This window comes from Sitophilus oryzae, unplaced genomic scaffold, assembly GCF_002938485.1.
Source record: "Sitophilus oryzae breed Bouriz unplaced genomic scaffold, Soryzae_2.0 scaffold_801_pilon_pilon, whole genome shotgun sequence".
Lineage (NCBI taxonomy): Eukaryota > Metazoa > Arthropoda > Insecta > Coleoptera > Curculionidae > Sitophilus > Sitophilus oryzae.
The window spans coordinates 1,465,673-1,484,473 of record NW_022147419.1 but is presented as its reverse complement, the minus strand read 5'-3'; the positions used below and the strand labels follow the sequence as shown (position 1 = coordinate 1,484,473).

Genomic DNA, 18,801 nt, shown 5'->3' with positions numbered 1-18,801 from the left:
TGCCATCTCCTACGTTATCCACACTCTCAGATTTCTCTCATAAGTTCAGATTTTTAAATTTCGACAAAAATAAAAACGCTTTAAAAAAATTAAGCCTATTTAGTGACGTAAAATAGTTACGAACTCACCTGAACCAATAGGAGTGGAGAGACTTCTACTACTGCTCCCACTACTGCACGCCGTATCGTTATCTTGTACCACCTCCAGGCCCTGATTTATTCCTTTTAGTAGTACCTGACCATCGTCGGTACCGTCCACCGATTTTATTGTATTGGTGGACGATTCAGGTGTGGTGTGGATAATCAAGTGGCTACCCACATCGCCACTACTTAAAAGAAAAATAGGAGCTGTGGTCCCTAGAACAAAAGAATAACAGTTACGACTTTAATTAATGAACTTTATTAGTACCAGTGTAATAATTAAACTATTAAAATAGTGTATTATATTCTGTCCAACGAAATAATCCTTGACAGTGATAGTTGTGTCTGCCATTTTAATTCATAGCTAAAACGGATTTTCTAGTGGCGATGTATTTTCTGTCATTTTTGGAACGTCTGTGTCAAAATCTTTCCTGACTTGTTGGAGAGACTTCAGTATCAGAATCATATTTTAATTTGTGAGCATGTTTAATCAATAGAACTGTAGTATTAAGTAACATCTGCTTGTGACCAAGAGAACAGACTATAACTGACTGTATTGTCAATATACTCTGTTTTATTACTCGACAGACGATGACAGAAAAAAGGCAGATGACGTTCATACCAATCCATGTATTTCACTAAAAAAAGTTTCTAGTTTTTTTAGTTAACTATGGATGGGTTTATACCGGATGCGTCTAAAAAGTGGCTCAACTCTATAACTTTTTTATTTCTTCAGATAAAAAAACGAGATTTGGTATGTTAGTCATCATCATCATCATCATTTAGCTTATACCGTCCACTGCTGAACAAAAGCCTCCCTTAACTCTAGCCATTTCCTTCTATTTTGTGCCACTTGAATCCAGTTTCCAGCCACCCTCTTAATGTCATCTGTCCATCGACTAGGAGGTCGTCCTCTGCTTCTATAGGCCTCGTGTCTCGGTCTCCATTCCACAAGTCTCTTTGTGCACCGTCCATCTGTCATCCTAGCCACATGTCCTGCCCAATTCCATTTAAGATGTAAGACAGATATCACCGCATCTCTTACTCCTGTTCGATTTCGTATTGTATGATTGGGTATTTTATCTCTGAGTGTAACTCCCAACATAGACCTTTCCATTTTCCGTTGCATGACCTGTATTCTATGTATGTTCTTTTTTGTCAAAGTAAGCGTTTCAGCTCCATACGTGAGGACAGGCAAGACACACTGGTTAAAGATCTTTCTTCTTAAACATATGGGAATATCAGATCTCAGTATATGCCTTAGTTTGCCAAATGCCGCCCACGACAAACCTATTCTTCGTAGAATTTCGTGGGTCTGATTATCCCTTCTAATACCGATCTCATGCCCTAAGTATTTATATATATGCACTTGTTCGAAAGGTATGTTATTAATGTTTAAATTTCCACTTAGTACTAGGTTTGTCATGTATTGTGTCTTTGACAAGTTAATTTTCAAACCGACTTTTTCCGAAGCATCATTCAGCATATCCAGCATATTCTGTGCCTCCTGTATGTTGTCTGTTATTAAAATAATGTCATCTGCAAAACAGATATGATTTATCAATTTGCCATCGATGTTAATTCCTGTTGAATCCCAGTTTATCATTTTTAACATACTTTCTAGCACAGCAACGAATAGTTTAGGGGACAGTGTGTCGCCTTGTCTTACCCCTCGATCGATATTGAATTTATCTGTGCATTGATTTGTCGATATTCTGACGTTTGCCGTGGCATTATCATATGATTGAGGAGTATCGATGTCTTATGATTGAGGAGTATCGATGATCGATGCGACTCTCACTTAGTGTCTCTAGAAGCTTCCGCTGGTCTACCGAATCGAAGGCCTTCTCGAAATCCACGAAGACAAGCATTAGTGGTCTATTATACTCAATGCATTTCTCGATAAGGACCTTGACTGTTAGAAGATGGTCATTTGTTCCGTAACCTGATCGGAAAATTGTAGGTATGTTAGTATATGAATTGTAGGTATTGTAGGTAAAATTGTAGGTATGTTAGTATATGACATAAAATAGGATTGATTGACGTATTCAATTATTTTTGGTCACTTCCTGCTTCAGCGAAAATTACTACAACTTTTGATTTTTAAATGGCACCCTCGGTATATTTCTACTTTATTCTATAGAAAATGAGACTCTTAATAAAATTACATTTCATATGTCAACTTTTGACATTCTGGCATATGGTTTATTTGAAATTTTCGTGTTCACATGGTTCATAACGACAACTTGACTCGAAATACCAAGTGTGTGGTACCAATTTTTTTACGAATAATTCGTAAAAAAATTGCTTTTTCCAAATATCTTAATGAGCCACCTTCATTCCATTTGAAAAAATTGAGATATGACTAAAAATACGATTTGGGCATCTTTTAACCGGCCCAGGACAAGACACGAAAAACATCAAACGATTAAAACTATTTTTCCAACGCTCCTTGATTAAAAATAGTGTTTTTGACAAAGCCTGACAATATGATATGTCATTCTATTCAGAGTGTCATTTTCTGTCGAATAAATTAAAAATATACCGAGAGGGCCGTATAAAAATCAAAAGATGTAGTCATTTCCAGTAAAACTGGAAGTGGCCAAAAACAATTGAATACGCCCATCAATGCTATATTGTACCATATACTAACATACCAAATCTCGTTTTTTTATCTGAAAAAGTAAAAAAGTTATAAGGGTGAGCCACATTTGAGACGCACCCGGTATATGAATCTTATAAATCAGAAGAAGAATCGATAGAACACACGTCCTAACATTCACAATTTCTAAAAATCTAGTAATCATTAAACTACAATACATTGGGTATAACCCTTCTATCTAACTATTTTGAGCTACTTACCTAGTCTTTTAACGCCCTGTAGATACATCCCCTTCTTAAACTCCGAATTCGGCTGCAGAATAATATGGCCGATCTTCGACTCTCCGCCGCCATCGTCCACCAAAATATTGTTCTTTACCAAGTTATCGGTGCGCAGCAGTATATGGCCTCCATCTATCGTTTTCGCACTGCGCAGCAAAATGATATTGTTGCTGTTCAGTTCGCTGCTGCTGATGGTCCTGACGATTTTCGGGGCGACGTTGTTCGGCATTTGTTTGTCCGGTTCGCGTTTCGAGGTGGTGGGGATTAGGTCTTCTTCCGAACTATTGGAGGAGCCTGAAAAGAACGAAAAAAATATAATATAACAAATTAATCAGTATTTAGCAGGGTGTTAAACGTTTTAAACATTTTCTTTATTCTGTCAATTATACGAGGGAAAACAAAATGTTGATATTTTTGTGAAAGCTTAGAACACCCTATGGATTTTTATAGCTAACCTGACTTCTAATTCTTTTTATTTATTTAGATTAAAAATACTTACTATGTGATCGAATAACACTGGATATATGTAATTTACATAAACAAAAATAACCTAAACAGTTTCTATTGCAGACAGTAATAATAGTATACGAAAATTCCTCTATATGTTTTCAGAGCAAGCGTGTAGTTAAAGAAAGTATACGATTCGAAAGAAAGAGCCATTCAATTTTCCTTTAAAACATGCAAATTGCATCGAAAAAAGCAACGACACACACAACATTCCATTTTAAGTCTTTCTATTCAGTTTAACATTCAATATTATCGTTATAACCGTTTAGTGTTCCAACCACCGACAAGAAAACGGGGCTTTTCCCTCGGTTTCCCTTCTCGTTTTCCGAGCTGATGGTCGTTAAATATTTCGCAACGTCTTATTGAACAACCACATAAAAGAAACTGTTTCGATACTACTTCATTTAATATTGATTTTAACTTGTGCGAATGTGGGAGCGAAAAGAAATTGAAGACTGTCGGGTTGTCGATTGGTAAATCATTTTTGAAAAGCGTTTGCTAACTCTTTTTGAATGATGCTTCAGATTTGATTTATGAACAGGCAGTGGTGGCGTCTGATTTAGTACTTGAGGTGCGCAACCTTAAGGAAAAAAAATTATAATTTATAAATCATAACAGAATAAAAATACCATACTAACTAAGTGAAATTAGTCAAGAAAGATAAGATTGGCTATAACTTTTAGGCCCGTATTTATAGTTGCGTCTCGAAACGCCAAGACGGGCTCTTGAGAGCGGAATCCACAGAATACACGAGCAAAAGTCATTTTGGAGATTGCGATTTTCATTTTGGATAGTTTATGTGATCTGTGTTTCTTAACCTAACTTTTTTAGTAAACAAAGTAAATCCCTTGTAAATCCGTTTTGTCTGATTAAACAGTTTTGAATATGTTAGAAGAGTTTGAGGATATTTTGGACCATGTGGAAGAAGAACATCGTCTTCGAGTTCCAAAAAGATATATACGGGATGCAGGAAATCCAATAGAAATGTTTAGCGAGGGGGAATTTAAATGCCGATTAGGTTTAACACGGCTACAATTACAGAAACTATTTTACCTCTTATAATTGAAGACTTGCAAAAACCTACCAATCGTGGTGTACCCATTCTCCCCGTTATTCAATTACTAATTTGTTTACGGTTTTATGCGACTTGTTCTCATATATTAAATGGAGACTTGCGTGGTATTAGCCAACCTACAATAAGCCAGATTATCAAGAGGGTGTCTATTTTAATAGCAGAACATTTGGGTGAATTTGTGTGATCCAACCATAAATAATTGAACAGCATTATTATTCCAATGATACTGGTTTCAGCTTGTGCAGATGATGACAACAAATGGGATACATATATTAAGAATATAGAAAGAGCTATAAATACATCTGTGAATAAATCCAGTGGCGAAAAAAACACCTTCTGAATTATTATATGGATATATTCCGATGATTGAAGATGGACAAGTGAGGTTATTGACAGTAGAGAATGAAAAGTATTTGATTACCTGAAAAATTGAGAGAAGAGGTCAAAGAACATATAGAAATGGAACAAAGGAAGTATAAAAAGATTTATGATAAACATATAGATTTAAAGGGATCACATATAAGATAGATCGAGACATGGTCTATATGAAAAGTGCTACTAAATATAAGGGACTATTTACAGTGACACAAGTTTTATCCCATGACACAGAAAAACACATAAACTGAAGTATATAGAAGAATATGTTTAATATTTAATGAATACTACTTTTGGTTTATTTAGTTTTGAATAGTTTCATAAGTTTTTAAAATCTTTAAATATCATAAATTTAGAATGAATATTTTTTTATTGTTTTAGGTAATTTTTAAGTTAGTTGTTATGTGATATGATATTTATATAAATATTCATGATGAAGAAAATAAAAAGACATTTTTTTTAGTTTTAATTTATTAGTGGGAAAATTCTGTGTGATCAGTTAAAACAAGCACTTAGCTGTCTGGTCATAGTGAGTGTAAAACTACTAAGAAATAATATATTATTTAAGTATAGAAAAGCAGTAGTTTAAGATAACTAATAATAGACTATAACAAATTACTTAAAATATGTTACGTATGTAAATATATAAACACTAACTTAACATTAATAGAAAAGTAAATAAAATGTGTGTTAAGTTAGCACAACCACTTTAAACAAAATGTATGAAACTATGTAGCATAATTGCCGTAAATTAGCCATAAATTTGCCGTGAAAACAAAAAAAAATTGCCGCTCTTCGATAAGTATGTTAAATCGATGGTTGTGCTAACTTAATATTAAGTTAGCACAACCACCATTGGAAATCCGTGAAAGAACATAGTTAGGAATTTTACAGTATAGCAGGAATTTGCCATTCTTAGATAGAATTAAAAAAAATATCCTCCGATCATTCTCTATCCCCTTGCACCAAAAAATATAATAGCATCAAGGTCATATATTCAGTTACCACAACCATTCCAGTACTTAAAGGTTGAGTAAAATGTCTGAAACTAGGTGGAACAATTGCTGTAAATTAGCCGTAAATACACCATGCAAATGGAAAATTTGCCGCTCTTTTATTTGTTTATATAATCTACAGGGCGATTCACGCTTCCGAAAAAGCTCTAAAAAACTATATTAGGTTTTTGGTTTGTGAATTTTATTTCAATTTTTTTAAATAATATGGTGGCAATGGTAACACACATTTTGATTTTTTTGTCAGCATACAGGGTGACATATTTTCAAACCAAAGTTGTATATTTTTAAATGGAATACTATATTTTTTTGAATCACCTTGTATGCTGACAAAAATATTTTCAAAATGTGCAATATTATTACTCCTATATTAAATGAAAAATATTAAAAATTGAAATAAAATTCAGAAACCAAAAACCTAATATAGAGCTTCTTCGGAAGCCTGAATCACCCTGTAGATTTTATAAACAAATATAAATTTTTCGATTCCACGCCTTGTTTCCGGCATATTCCTATTATACTAAAAAGTTCTTATTGATCTCATTTAGTGACTATTAAGAAAAATCACGCTAATTTAACGTTATCGGTTACGTTAATTTAAAAATTGTCGATTTGATAGACAAATAATAGAGCTGCAAATTTTTCGTTTTCATGGTGTATTTGCGGCAATTGTTTCCCCTAATTTTAGACATTTTACTTAACGTTTATGGAATGGTTGTGCTAACTAAATATATGACCTTGACGCTTAAATTTCAAAAACCACTCAGTATAGTATTTGACATTATGGCATTTTCGGAATGGAAATTTAATAGTAAATACACTGAGTTAAAAAAATTATAGTATTCCATTAAAAAATATACAACTTTGGTTTGAAAATATGTTTGAATCACCCTGTATGCTGACAAATTTTTTTTCAAAATGTGCGTTACCATTGCCTCCATATTATGTAAAAAAATTGAAATGAAATTCACAAACCAAAAGCCTAATATAGTTTTTTAAAGCTTTTTCGGAAGCGTGAATCACCCTGTAGATTATATAAACAAATAAAATAGCGGCAAATTTTCTGTTTGCATGGTGTATTTACGGCTAATTTACGGCAATTGTTCCACCTAATTTCAGACATTTTACTCAACGTTTACTGGAATGGTTGTGGTAACTGAATATAATATGACCTTGACACTATTATATTTTTTGAGGCAGGGGGATAGAGAATGATCGGAGGATATTTTTTTTAATTCTATCTATCCGTTAAGAACGGCAAAAAACGGCAAATTCCTGCTATGCTGTAAAATTCTTAACTATGTTCTTTCACTGATTTCCAATGGTGGTTGTGCTAACTTAATATTAAGTTAACACAACCATTGATTTAACATACTTAGCGAAGAGCGGCAAATTTTTTGTTTTCACGGCAAATTTACGGTTAAATTACGGCAATTATTCCACATAGTTTCATACATTTTTTTACAGTGGTTGTGCTAACTTAACACACGCAAAAAATCAGGCGACCACAGCCCAAAATATTAATTTTGGAATATCAAATCGTTAATCAAAGACTACAAATAAAGGATAATATTTTATTAAAAAATAGCGTCTACTAAAATATATTGTCTTTAAATATTGCACGCTCCTGTCATTTTTGTAGTTTAGAAAAATGCAAGTATTTAATAGTCTATCTATATCTAATAGTAGAAAACTTTAGTAGATCTACTTATCAGAGAAAATTATTATTAATAACGGTAAAATTAAATAAAAAAAATGTGTGTACATATTTTAAGTAAAAACTTCTTACTATATATATATATATATATATATATATATATATATATATATATATATATATATATATATATATATATATATATATATATATATAAATTCGGGTCAGAACGTGTCCGATGCCTAACTTCCACCCTGTGCGATTTTCCCATCGATCTTCGGTCAGATTTTTCTCGCTCATCGACCTTCTTATTCCTTCCATCCATGTTTTCTTGGGACGTCCTCTCTTTCGTTTACCAGGTGGTATCCAATGAATGACTTGTTTTGGAATTCTTTCATTGTGCATTCTCTGAACGTGGCCGTACCATATTAATTGTTTTTGTTCTATATCATTTACTATTGTTCCCTCTATTCCCATCTGTTGTCTAATATCTTCATTTCTGATCTTATCCCTCCGTGAAATTCTCATTGCTCTTCTAATCGCGTCCATTTCTGTTGTCTCTAATTTCCTTTTATTCCTTTCACTCAGTCGCCATGTTTCACATCCATAGAGTAATATGCTTTTAACTAGTGTCTCGTATATATTATATTTCCTGTTTTTTGTAATTTCAGTGCTCCATAGAATGCCATTTATGCATCTGATAACTCTTCGTGCCTGTATTACTCTGTTGTTTATTTCTCTAGCGTCCGTTCCATCTCCTGTAAATATCGATCCCAGGTACCTGTAATCTTCACATGCCCTAATTTCCATATTATTGTCTAAAATAAGATTTTCTGTATTAGCTCCAATTGGAAGGTATTTTGTTTTTCTGTATTTACTGTGAGATCCCATTTAGCATATTCTTCAATTATTTTCCGCACCATATATTCCATGTCATCATTGTCGTTTGCAATTATGGCCTGGTCGGTCTGCAAATTGCAAGGTGTATAGGCATATGTCATTTAGTTCTATACCCATTCCGTTACATTTTCTTTTCCATAGATGTAAGGCCTTGGCAATATAAATTTTAAATAGTGTTGGGGATATACAGCAACCCTGTCGGAGCCCTTTAGTGATAGAAATTTCCTCTGAGAGACCGTTGACCGTTTTTATTTGTGATTTTCCTCCATGGTAAAGATTCTGTACAGCTTTTATCAGAGCTGCGTTAATTCTTGATTCGTGCAATACTTCCCATAATTTTATTATTGGCACTGTATCATATGCTTTTTGTAGATCGATGAATGTTATATGAGCTTCCTGGTTCATTGCAGATTTCTTCTCGATGATCTGTTTCAATGCAAAGATATTATCTGTACATGATCTTCCGCTTCTGAAACCATTCTGCTCTTCTTCTTCGTAGCTGGAGTATTCCTCTTCAATTAAGTTCCTCAGTATCCTTCCATAGAGGCGACTCATAGTGCTGGTGACCGAAATTCCCCTGTAGTTATTGGGATCCTTCCTTCAGCCCTTTTTATATATAGAGGAGATATATGCTTTTTTCCACTGTTCAGGTACTGGATGACTATTTAAGCACTGGTTAACTATGTTTGTTAACATTCTAAACAGTTTTTTGCTTCCAGATTTTATGAGTTCCGCATATACTCCCTCTGGGCCACATGCTCTTCTATTCATTAAAGACATTATAGCGGTCTTTATTTTGTTGGTATCCACGTAGATTTCCTCTCCTTCAATGTTTATTTCTGGCTGTGGCGGTTCTTGATACTCAGGTCAGTTCTCTGACAACAATTTGAAATAATATTTCACCCATTCTTTGTTGGTTATTATTTCTATAGGGGCTGACTCCTGTTTTTCAGTTGTTGTTGTTTTTATAAATCTCCATACTTCCGTATTCCTTCTTCCGCCTATATACGTATTAATTTCTTTGCATTTGTCATCCCACACTTTATTCTTTTCATCTTTTACCATTCGCCTCACCTCATTTTTCTTGTCATTATAAGTGCGCTTGTCTAGTTCAGATTTCGAATTTAGCCATTTCAAATACAGTATCTTTTTTTCCTCTACAAGTTTTTCAAGTTCATCAGTCCTCCACAACTTTCTGCTCTTTCGTCTCGCTTTTATTCCTAATGCTTCCTCTGCGGCTCCATGAATACTGTCAATTATATTATTGTATGTTAGGTGAAAAGGCCTTTCCGAATCTTCTATAAGTTTTTCATCAAGCCTGTTCTGGTAAATATATTTGACGCTGTCATGCATTAGACTTTCTAAATTATATTTTACTGTGGTAACTGGCTTCGTTCTTCCTGTTTCCTCTTGATTGTTTTGTTTAATTTGATATGGTGGAAAGAGAATTTTTGATCTTAAAAGGTAATGATCTGAGTGGTGTCCGGTGCCCCTTAGGATTCTTACATCATTAATTTTTATGTTGTTACTTTGTTTTGTAATTATATAATCTATTATTGATTTTAGGTCACATGTTGGTTGAATCCAAGTATATTTATGAATCTGTTTATGTTTAAAGAAACCATTTTTTATTGTTAACTTGTTATACTCGCATATGTCAATAAGCCTATTACCGTTGTCATTGATATTTTCTTTTCCGTAAGGGCCTATGATTTTATTATTTTCTTTTCTTCCTGTTCGGCTATTAAAGTCACCCAGCAAAACTAAATCTCTCGTATTTCCAATTGTCACTAATTATCTCATGGAGCTTAGTGAAAAACTGGTCCTTAATTACTACAGTCTCGTCATCGGATGGAGCATATACACCTAATATTTCTTACTAACAGCTATTAAATTGAAACATTTGAAGGACATATAAAGTGTATTTTGAAATGTTGAAAAAGTAATAAATTAAAAATTGCTAATTCATTTGATTCACCTTAACAAAATTTGTATTAAAATGATCGTATGTCCGTCTGAGAACTCCATTCGGGTACCTCTATCCACGTGCCGAGTTTGGTTCCAATCGACACATAATTAAGAAAAATCCTGATAATTTCGTCCATTTAGAGGCATCGGTTCGAAACGTCGAGGGCGTTATACAATTATACCGAAATCGATACACATTTTTCCTCAATATCAAAGACTTAGTCACACCCTGATGAAGATGTAAACGAAACGTCGTATCCAACTTTGCAGGGTGAGACTTGTAATAAATATATTTAAATTAAACACCATATTAAACATTTTAAAACTTAATCTTCTATTGCGATAAGTTAAAATTATATCTAATTATAAAAATATTCATGAATTTTCAGATATTTCAGTATTATACGTTAAATTCTTGAAATGAAACTATGAAATGAGACCAAATCACTGTTTTTGTGGATAGGTATGCCCATATGAAACTATTTCTTAAAATACTTTTGATATATTCCTCCTGAATGGTGTGATGTACAACAAACAGTCTCAGAACAACAATCAATAAATAATTCTAAAAATGGTTATCTATATAGATATATCGCCTATTTTATTTTTTTATTTTCATCCAAACAAGTTAAAATCAATGGTAAAGAAAATAATACAGAAACAATGTCTTTTATGTGGTTGTTCAATAACTAATTCCAAGACATTTTACTACCCTTAGCATAGAAAAACGGGGAATTCACGTTTTCTTGCCGGTGATTTGAATGCCAAACTGTTATAACAATAATATTGAATGTTAAGTTCAGTAGGCGACGTACTGAAATATTGTGGCGTTCTTTTTCTGCATATTATTTCTACGGTTTAAGTAAAAATTAACTCTTCTTTTTGCTGGTACCATTTTTTATTTTTTTAAGGAATATTTGAAATCTGCAAGAAATTATAAAGTTTGAATCAAAAATAGCATTACACTCTTGAAAAATCAAAAAGCAACCTAGACAAAGATTTATCGTTGAATATGTCATTCGATGAAATGACCAATAAATAATAAAATCGATATATTATATTGAAAGCGTTCTGATATAAAGAGAATATTTAAAAGCAAGATTGCTATACTACGACGGCATCAAATATGTTGTATCAACATATTGTGCATAACACTATGCATAACTATAGACCTACGACAAAAAGGTCAGAACAAATGAATAAAAAAGTGATGTAATTATCGTATTGAAGAAAACTATAGACTCTGTTTCATATTCCTTCTAAAAACTGTAGCAAGTGTAACTCTGACTCTTAAAAAATTAAATTAATTTCAAGAACTTCATTAATTTGGAACAAATTAATATTAGTCTCACCTTAGGTATAGCGGTGTCAGTCCAACACCTGTTTTAAACCTAATATAGTGAGTAAAATAAAGCAAAAATTATGATGAAACAACCGATAGCCTCTAAACGAAAAAAAAGCTTCTTTATATATTCTAATATAAATAATTTTATTGCTCAGGCATCTGTGGAGGTTAGTAATGTATGGCCATCGCTTCTTTGATTTTAATAAATATAGCATATGTAAAAATAAAAAAAAAAAACAAATAAATAATTATACAGGGTGTCCCAGAAATAAGTGCAAGTATTTTAAGGGGTTGCAGATCTGGCCAAAAGAAACATTTTTTCTCTTTACCCTTTTTCAAATAAGTCCAAAATAACCGAGTTATTTTACTTTGAAAATTTAAACAAAAAATGCTTTTTTGCTTAAATTTTGAGAACCACTGGATCTTTTCTGGATTTTCTTTCATGTAAATTTAATCTACTACCTATGTTGCCATATTCTCAAGAAATTATGTTTTTTAACTTAAAACTAAAAAAATTTTCAATTTTTTTTTTTGCAAAAAACCTCATAGGCGTGTTTCTGAGGCCGAAATATACTACCAGTTAAAATACTTGCACTTATTTCTGGGGCACCCTGTATACAGAAAGTTTGAGGCTTTTTGGTTTTACTTCATTAAGTATTTGCTAATTTTTAAGTTTAACTTGATAATGTCATTTTAACAGAACGTCAACGGTTTTAATAGACGCATCTGTTGAAAAATACTAAAGTGTTCTTGAACTTTTTATTAACATATTTTAGTATGGGCGGCTATACGTGCCTCCAGGCGCCAATTTTTTACAGTGCAAGTGGCCCATTAGAACTTTTTTGAAGAGATGAATCCGTCATAGAGTTATAAACATTATTTTAAATAATGAATGTATTAGTATATTGAATATTGACAATACCCTCTATCAAAATTAAACCACAATACGCCAAATTATCGACGGCGTATATAAAGTACTTTCCCATCGCGAAAGAAACGGAAATGAGAGAAAAGCAATAAAAACCCAAAGGAAACACAAGCCCTCCAAATCCGGCTTAATGAACGGTCTTTGTTCGGTGCCGAGGAAATGTTCCCCGGCTTTTAATTGACCACTCGCTGGCGCCGCGCCGCACGCTTTTGATTTTCACGCTTTTCCTCGATACGTAGGCAACCCTAATGGCTTCCTCCCGACGAACGTGGATAACACCGAGCCGCGGCTCGCGGAAAAATGAATTTTCCATGTAATTGAAATTGCGACCGAGCTCTTTCAGTCGTTTGTTCTGCGGCTGAGATTGGGGCTAAACCGAAGCTTTATTAGTTTCGAATTAAAGATTTAATAATGTGATGAATACAGTGTGATTTATTAATCGTTAAATAGGGGATATTTCCGTATAATACGGTAAATTCTTAAAATGAAACAAATAGAACCAAATCACTGTTTTTGTGGATAGCAATGAGCTATGCCCATGCGAAACTATTTCTTAAAATTAATTTAATATATTCCTCCTGAATGGTGTGATTTACAACAAACAATCTCAGGACAACAATCAATCAATAATTCTAAAAATGATTAAACAATTGAGAAGATATCTCGCCTATTTTATTTTTTTATTTTCATTCAAACAAGTCGGAATCAATGGTAAAAAAAATAATACAGAAACAATGTGTTTTATGTGGTTGTTCAATAAGTAATTCTAAGACATTTAACTACCCTTAGCATAGAAAAACGGGAATCCACGTTTTCTTGCCGGATATTTGAACGCCAAACTGTTATAACAATAATATTGAATGTTCAGTTCAGTACGCGATGTAGTGGAATATGGTGGCGTTGTTTTTCTGAATTTTATTTCTATGGTTTAAGTAAAAAATTAACTATTCTTTTTGCTGGTACCATTTTTAAGGAATACTTAAAATCTGCAAGAAATTATAAAGTTTGAATCAACACATTTGCATTACACTCTTGAAAAATAAAAAACCAAACCAAACCAAACTACACGAAGATTTATTGTTAAATATGTCATTCGATATATATAAAATATTAAAGCAGACAGTAGTATCGACTGACTAGTGAGAAAGAAAATCTAGGAACGAGTGGGGTTGCAGTCGGAAGGGTTTGAAATAGAATTAATACACTTTGTTAATTAAAATATTAAAAATAAAATGAGAATCGTATACATAAATATTATGACCAATAAATAATAAAATCAATATATTGAAAGCATTCTGATATATAGAGAATATTTAGAAGCAACGTTGCTATACTACGAGAGCATCAAAGATAAACATACTTTGCATAACACTATGCATAACTATAGACCGACAACAAAAAAGTTTATAACAAATAAATAAAAAAATATTTTAAAGAAACCTATAGACTGTTTCATACACATTCATTCATTTTTTTCTTTATTACTTTGTTTTAATATTTAAATATGTTTTTAAATCTTTTTTTTTGTTTTTTGGGTTTTTTGCTTCCGATGACGAGAAGAGATATACTTCTCGAAACCTTAAGAGTCCATTTCACTAGTCCGAAAAAGTAGCAAAATATACGTTCAGAATTTAACGTTTTATGTAAAATTGGCTAGTTATTTTTACACCAATGAAGAAGGAAATTAAAGATAAAGGGTTATACTATATCCGTATTGTAGCACATTTTTAGACAACTTCTATATTTTTGAGATTTTGATGGTCAAACATCAACAAAATATTCCTTAAGTTTGTACTAAATTTTCTCGAAAATAAAGACATAATTTAATATTCCGTTGCAATACGGAAATAGATTGAAGTTTTGTGGTTACAGTGATATATAATTTATATGGTTTTGTAACAAATCGCTTCGTACTTTATGGCAAATGCTGAAGCTCTGCAAACCTTTATCAAAGCACGTGTGTTTGGAATTTTGGGTATGACTTAACACAGGACAGGATAGGGCCTAAGCCTTAAGCAGGTTTCTGAAATATAATATATATTTCCTTCGGCCACACACCCGCTTTACCCGACCCCTGAAAACGACCCGAAGAGAACAATACATTCTTAAGCGTTTTTTTGTCCGCTAGGCAAATTTCTTTCGCAGTAGCGAAATACCCATAGAACATTTTTAAGAGATGAATCTGCTACAGAGGTATAGACACTTTTTAAGATTTTTTTTTTATTTTTATTAGTATTTTATACCTTTTTTTAGAAAGCTAGTTAACTTTTATAGCTAATGGAAAACATTTTAATTATTCAACATACTTTTTTTAATTTTACTTCGATCTGCTATAAAACTGCGTTTTGTGGTCTTTTAAATTATTACTTGTTACAGTTTTAACATATTCTCGTAAATTATTTCTTGATATAAAAAAAAGATTCTTAAAATAAATGTAATTTACGGCACGTTACTTCAATATAATGTTCAAAACTTATTTTCGCAAGCCGTAAACGCTTAAACGCTTCCGTTTTATATTCGAAAACTACTTCTAAGGGTCTATTTTAAAATTATATTAGTAAATTACGCACGCAGTGAGAGCGGGTTACTAACGAATTCAATTTCCAATTTAGGAAATTTACGCCTCGAGCAATAACCGGGCCGTCGCGACGCCACGCGGAATAAAATTTTATTAAACGCGATAAAATTCTGGAAATTACTCGCCGAGAAAAAGGCTCTGATTAAACTTTCGGATATTTATCCTTTGTGTAAACGGCCCCTTAAATGCGCTACATGTAAACACGTAAAAAAGGTTTTAGTTGAGAGAAAACTATACGCTTTTATAGGAATAAAGTTGAATGGGGTATTTGTGAATAGTAATAAATGGAAATAAGTTTACGTTCAATATAAGAACAATTGATCAAAATAATTTCTATAGACTCGGTGGTTTCTCCGCCGGTGCTGCCACCATCAGAAAATATCGTAAACAATCAGTATACAGGGTGGTCCGAACTGTATTCCGAAAACTTCGGCAGCATATTCTGCAGATAAAAATAAGTAAAAATGGTCTTATAATATGTCCTTAAATGCTTAGTTTCGGAGATACAGGGTGTAGAAGTTTTATTTTTATTTCTATTTTTTCCAAATAATTTATGAAGTAACGCCAATATTTGGATACAAATTGGTGTATGGAAATTTTTTGACAGAAGAAATTTGATTCTGATGTCAATATAATTCCTATTTGTAGAGGGCGCCACCTACATGTGTTTTAACTGTTTTGAAGAGCAATAACTTTTATAGTCCGTACCTGTATAAAACTACCGAGTAAAAAAATAAACATTAACATTTTTTACGGAAAGAAGGTCTCTTGGGAGAAATCGCTAAGAGTAATGGTTCCCGAGCTATTTAGAATTGAAATTATCAATACCTGTCATCATTGAAATAAATTAAACATGTTGACTAAATACTTATTAGACTGAAATCATAAATTTAAAATGTTTTTGTGCCAAAAGTTCAACAGAAACTGTTTTATCATCATTTCTTCGGAAAAATATGATTCATTTAAAGATATAAAAACTTCCCCAAATTGATTATTTCAGTCAAATAACTGTTTACTCAACGTGTTCATTTTTTGCCAATAATGGTATGAATTGACTATTTCCATTCTAAATATCTTGAGAACGGTTACTTGTAGCGATTTTATCAAGAGACATTTTTTACGTAAAAAGTCACGGAAATGTATATTTTTTCACTCAGTACTTTTATACAGGTACGGACAAAAAGTTATTACTCTTCAAAACAGTTAAAGCACATGTAGGTGGCGCCCCCTACAAATAGGAGTCATATTGATATCAAAATTAAATTTCTCATGTCAAAAAACTCCCAGACACCAATTTTCATTCAAATATTGACGTTACTTCAGAAATTACTTGGAAAAAATCGAAATAAACATGAAACTTCTACACCCTGTACCTCCGAAACTAGGCATTTTAAGACATACATTTATACGAACTTTTTTACTTATTTTTATCTGCAGAATATGCTGCCGAAGTTTCCGGAATACAGGTCCAGACCACCCTGTATACAAATACACGGGTTTAAATAGCGAGTAGAGTATACGAAAAAAAGTTTATATAATTACTAAAAAAATTTTAGGTATAATTTGTGAAAATTCTAAAAAAAAAATCGCTGACATTTTAAGTGTAATATTTCATGGGGAATGCCATCGATCGTCGTTCCTAAGCAAACTGAACGCCGTTTTTTTTTCGATCATACGGTATTATAAAAAATGTCTATACCTATGTGGTGGATTCATCTCTCCAAAAAAATCCTTTATGGGTATTTCGCCACTGCACTGCAAAAAAAATCTACAAAATAAAATAGTTATTTTTCGTAAACACTTCCGCGTTAAACCTAAACGGACACTGCTTGTCAGAAGTTATGTTTACAGTTATACAAATTTGCCTAACAAAGAAAAAAATGCTTAATGTTTCGGAAAGTTTATAAACGACGACGGAAAGAGATAAACTTTCCGAAACGTTAAGCATTTTTTTCAAAAAATAACTATTTTATTTTGTAGATTTTTTGCAGTGCAGTGGCGAAATACCCATAAAGGATTTTTTGGAGATACAATATTATGACTGTATAAATATTTCTCAATGATTTAATATTTTTGCCATGTTTTAGTCCGGAAATGAGAAAAAAAGTCACCCAATTCGCGAATTTTCAAATTAATAATGAAAAGACACGTTTCACTCGACTCAAATGTTTTCATGTCGCTTGTTTTCCCTCAGTCTTTGTCGCCGAGTCGACAGCCAGAGCAAATAAATCTCGGGCCTGAGGAAAGCGACATTCTTTCAGTCAGAAATCGTAAAACGCCAAGCTTCCCTTTCAAGATTCCCTTTAAGGGAGTTATGTGAAAGTAATAAAAACTCAGCAAAATAAAAAATACAGAGTGATTCACGGCGAAGGTAGGTTATGCGTTTATGGAGAACCGATGATTTTTTTTAAATTATGATTGTTACATAAAGGTACCTGCTCCACATCTATCTGAATTACTTTCAGTGATACAGTGTTGTCTATTTTTGAAAACGACTTTCATATTGCTTAATTTTTCAGTTATGCAGTTCCATACCACTATTTTGAAAAATAATATCAAGCTGATATATCGTTAGATGGTTAGTGTATATGTTACAGTGAAAGTCGGAAATTCAGTGATCGTTAACATTCACTAGGAAATAGCAATTACGTACATTGGACCAGCGAATGTGGTATTTTAAAGAGATTTGTCGACTTTTCCTAGTAATTTTTAACATTCACTAGTGAAAATAACATTTACTAAAGGTTGCCAGTAAAAGTTATACTATTGTGTGGTGAAGAAGAATGTTTGTGGAAATTAGAACAAATAAAACTTTTAAGATTATTGGATCACCTCAATATTCAAGCTGATCCACATATCTAAAATTACAATTTACTTTTTAGTACATTTATTAAAAATTATAGAAAATAACGACATAACCTCATAAATATTAAAAGGGAAAACATAGTAAACGTTTTAAAGCGTACAAAACAATTAAAAAAAACATTCATAATCATAAGATTATTTAATTATTTATTGGTACAAAGTTTTTTTTAATAAAATTCTTCATCGTACAAAATAAAGTATGCCAGAATTTTCTTCAATGGGAGTTATTCTTTTTCTCAAACACGCTACTTTAAGCATATCAAAACGTTTAATAAGTTCATAGTCACTAGTTTCCTTAATATCTTTTTCTCTTGCACGCTTAACTTTTGCTATGACTTCATTGTATTGCAAAAATGAAAAACAAGCACTATTACATTCTTGCGAGTGCGTAGTTTACCTTAATTTTTCACAGAAAGTTTCTTCCATAGGAAAAATACCACACAGCACTTTTTACAACGATAACAAAACAATTATACAAAAACAAAGCGAATTTACGCCAGATTTCTGTCAACGTTGCCAACGTTTAGCCCAATTTAATGTTATTCTTATATTGCCTATTATTCAACT

At 32.4% G+C, this 18,801-nt stretch overlaps 1 protein-coding gene across 1 annotated transcript in view; it reads right to left on the bottom strand.

Moving 5' to 3' along the window:
• Window positions 1-3,318, bottom strand: part of LOC115888546 (calmodulin-binding transcription activator 1) — a 517,884-nt gene extending 514,566 nt beyond the window's left edge. The window contains exons 1-2 of the mRNA XM_030908300.1: window positions 3,003-3,318; window positions 129-356 (exon numbers count right to left, since the gene is read on the bottom strand). Of these exons, the coding sequence (XP_030764160.1) occupies window positions 129-356; window positions 3,003-3,252 (478 nt within the window). The 5' untranslated portion in view covers window positions 3,253-3,318. The remainder of the gene's footprint in view (window positions 1-128; window positions 357-3,002) is intronic.
• Between the last annotated feature and the right edge of the window lie 15,483 nt (window positions 3,319-18,801).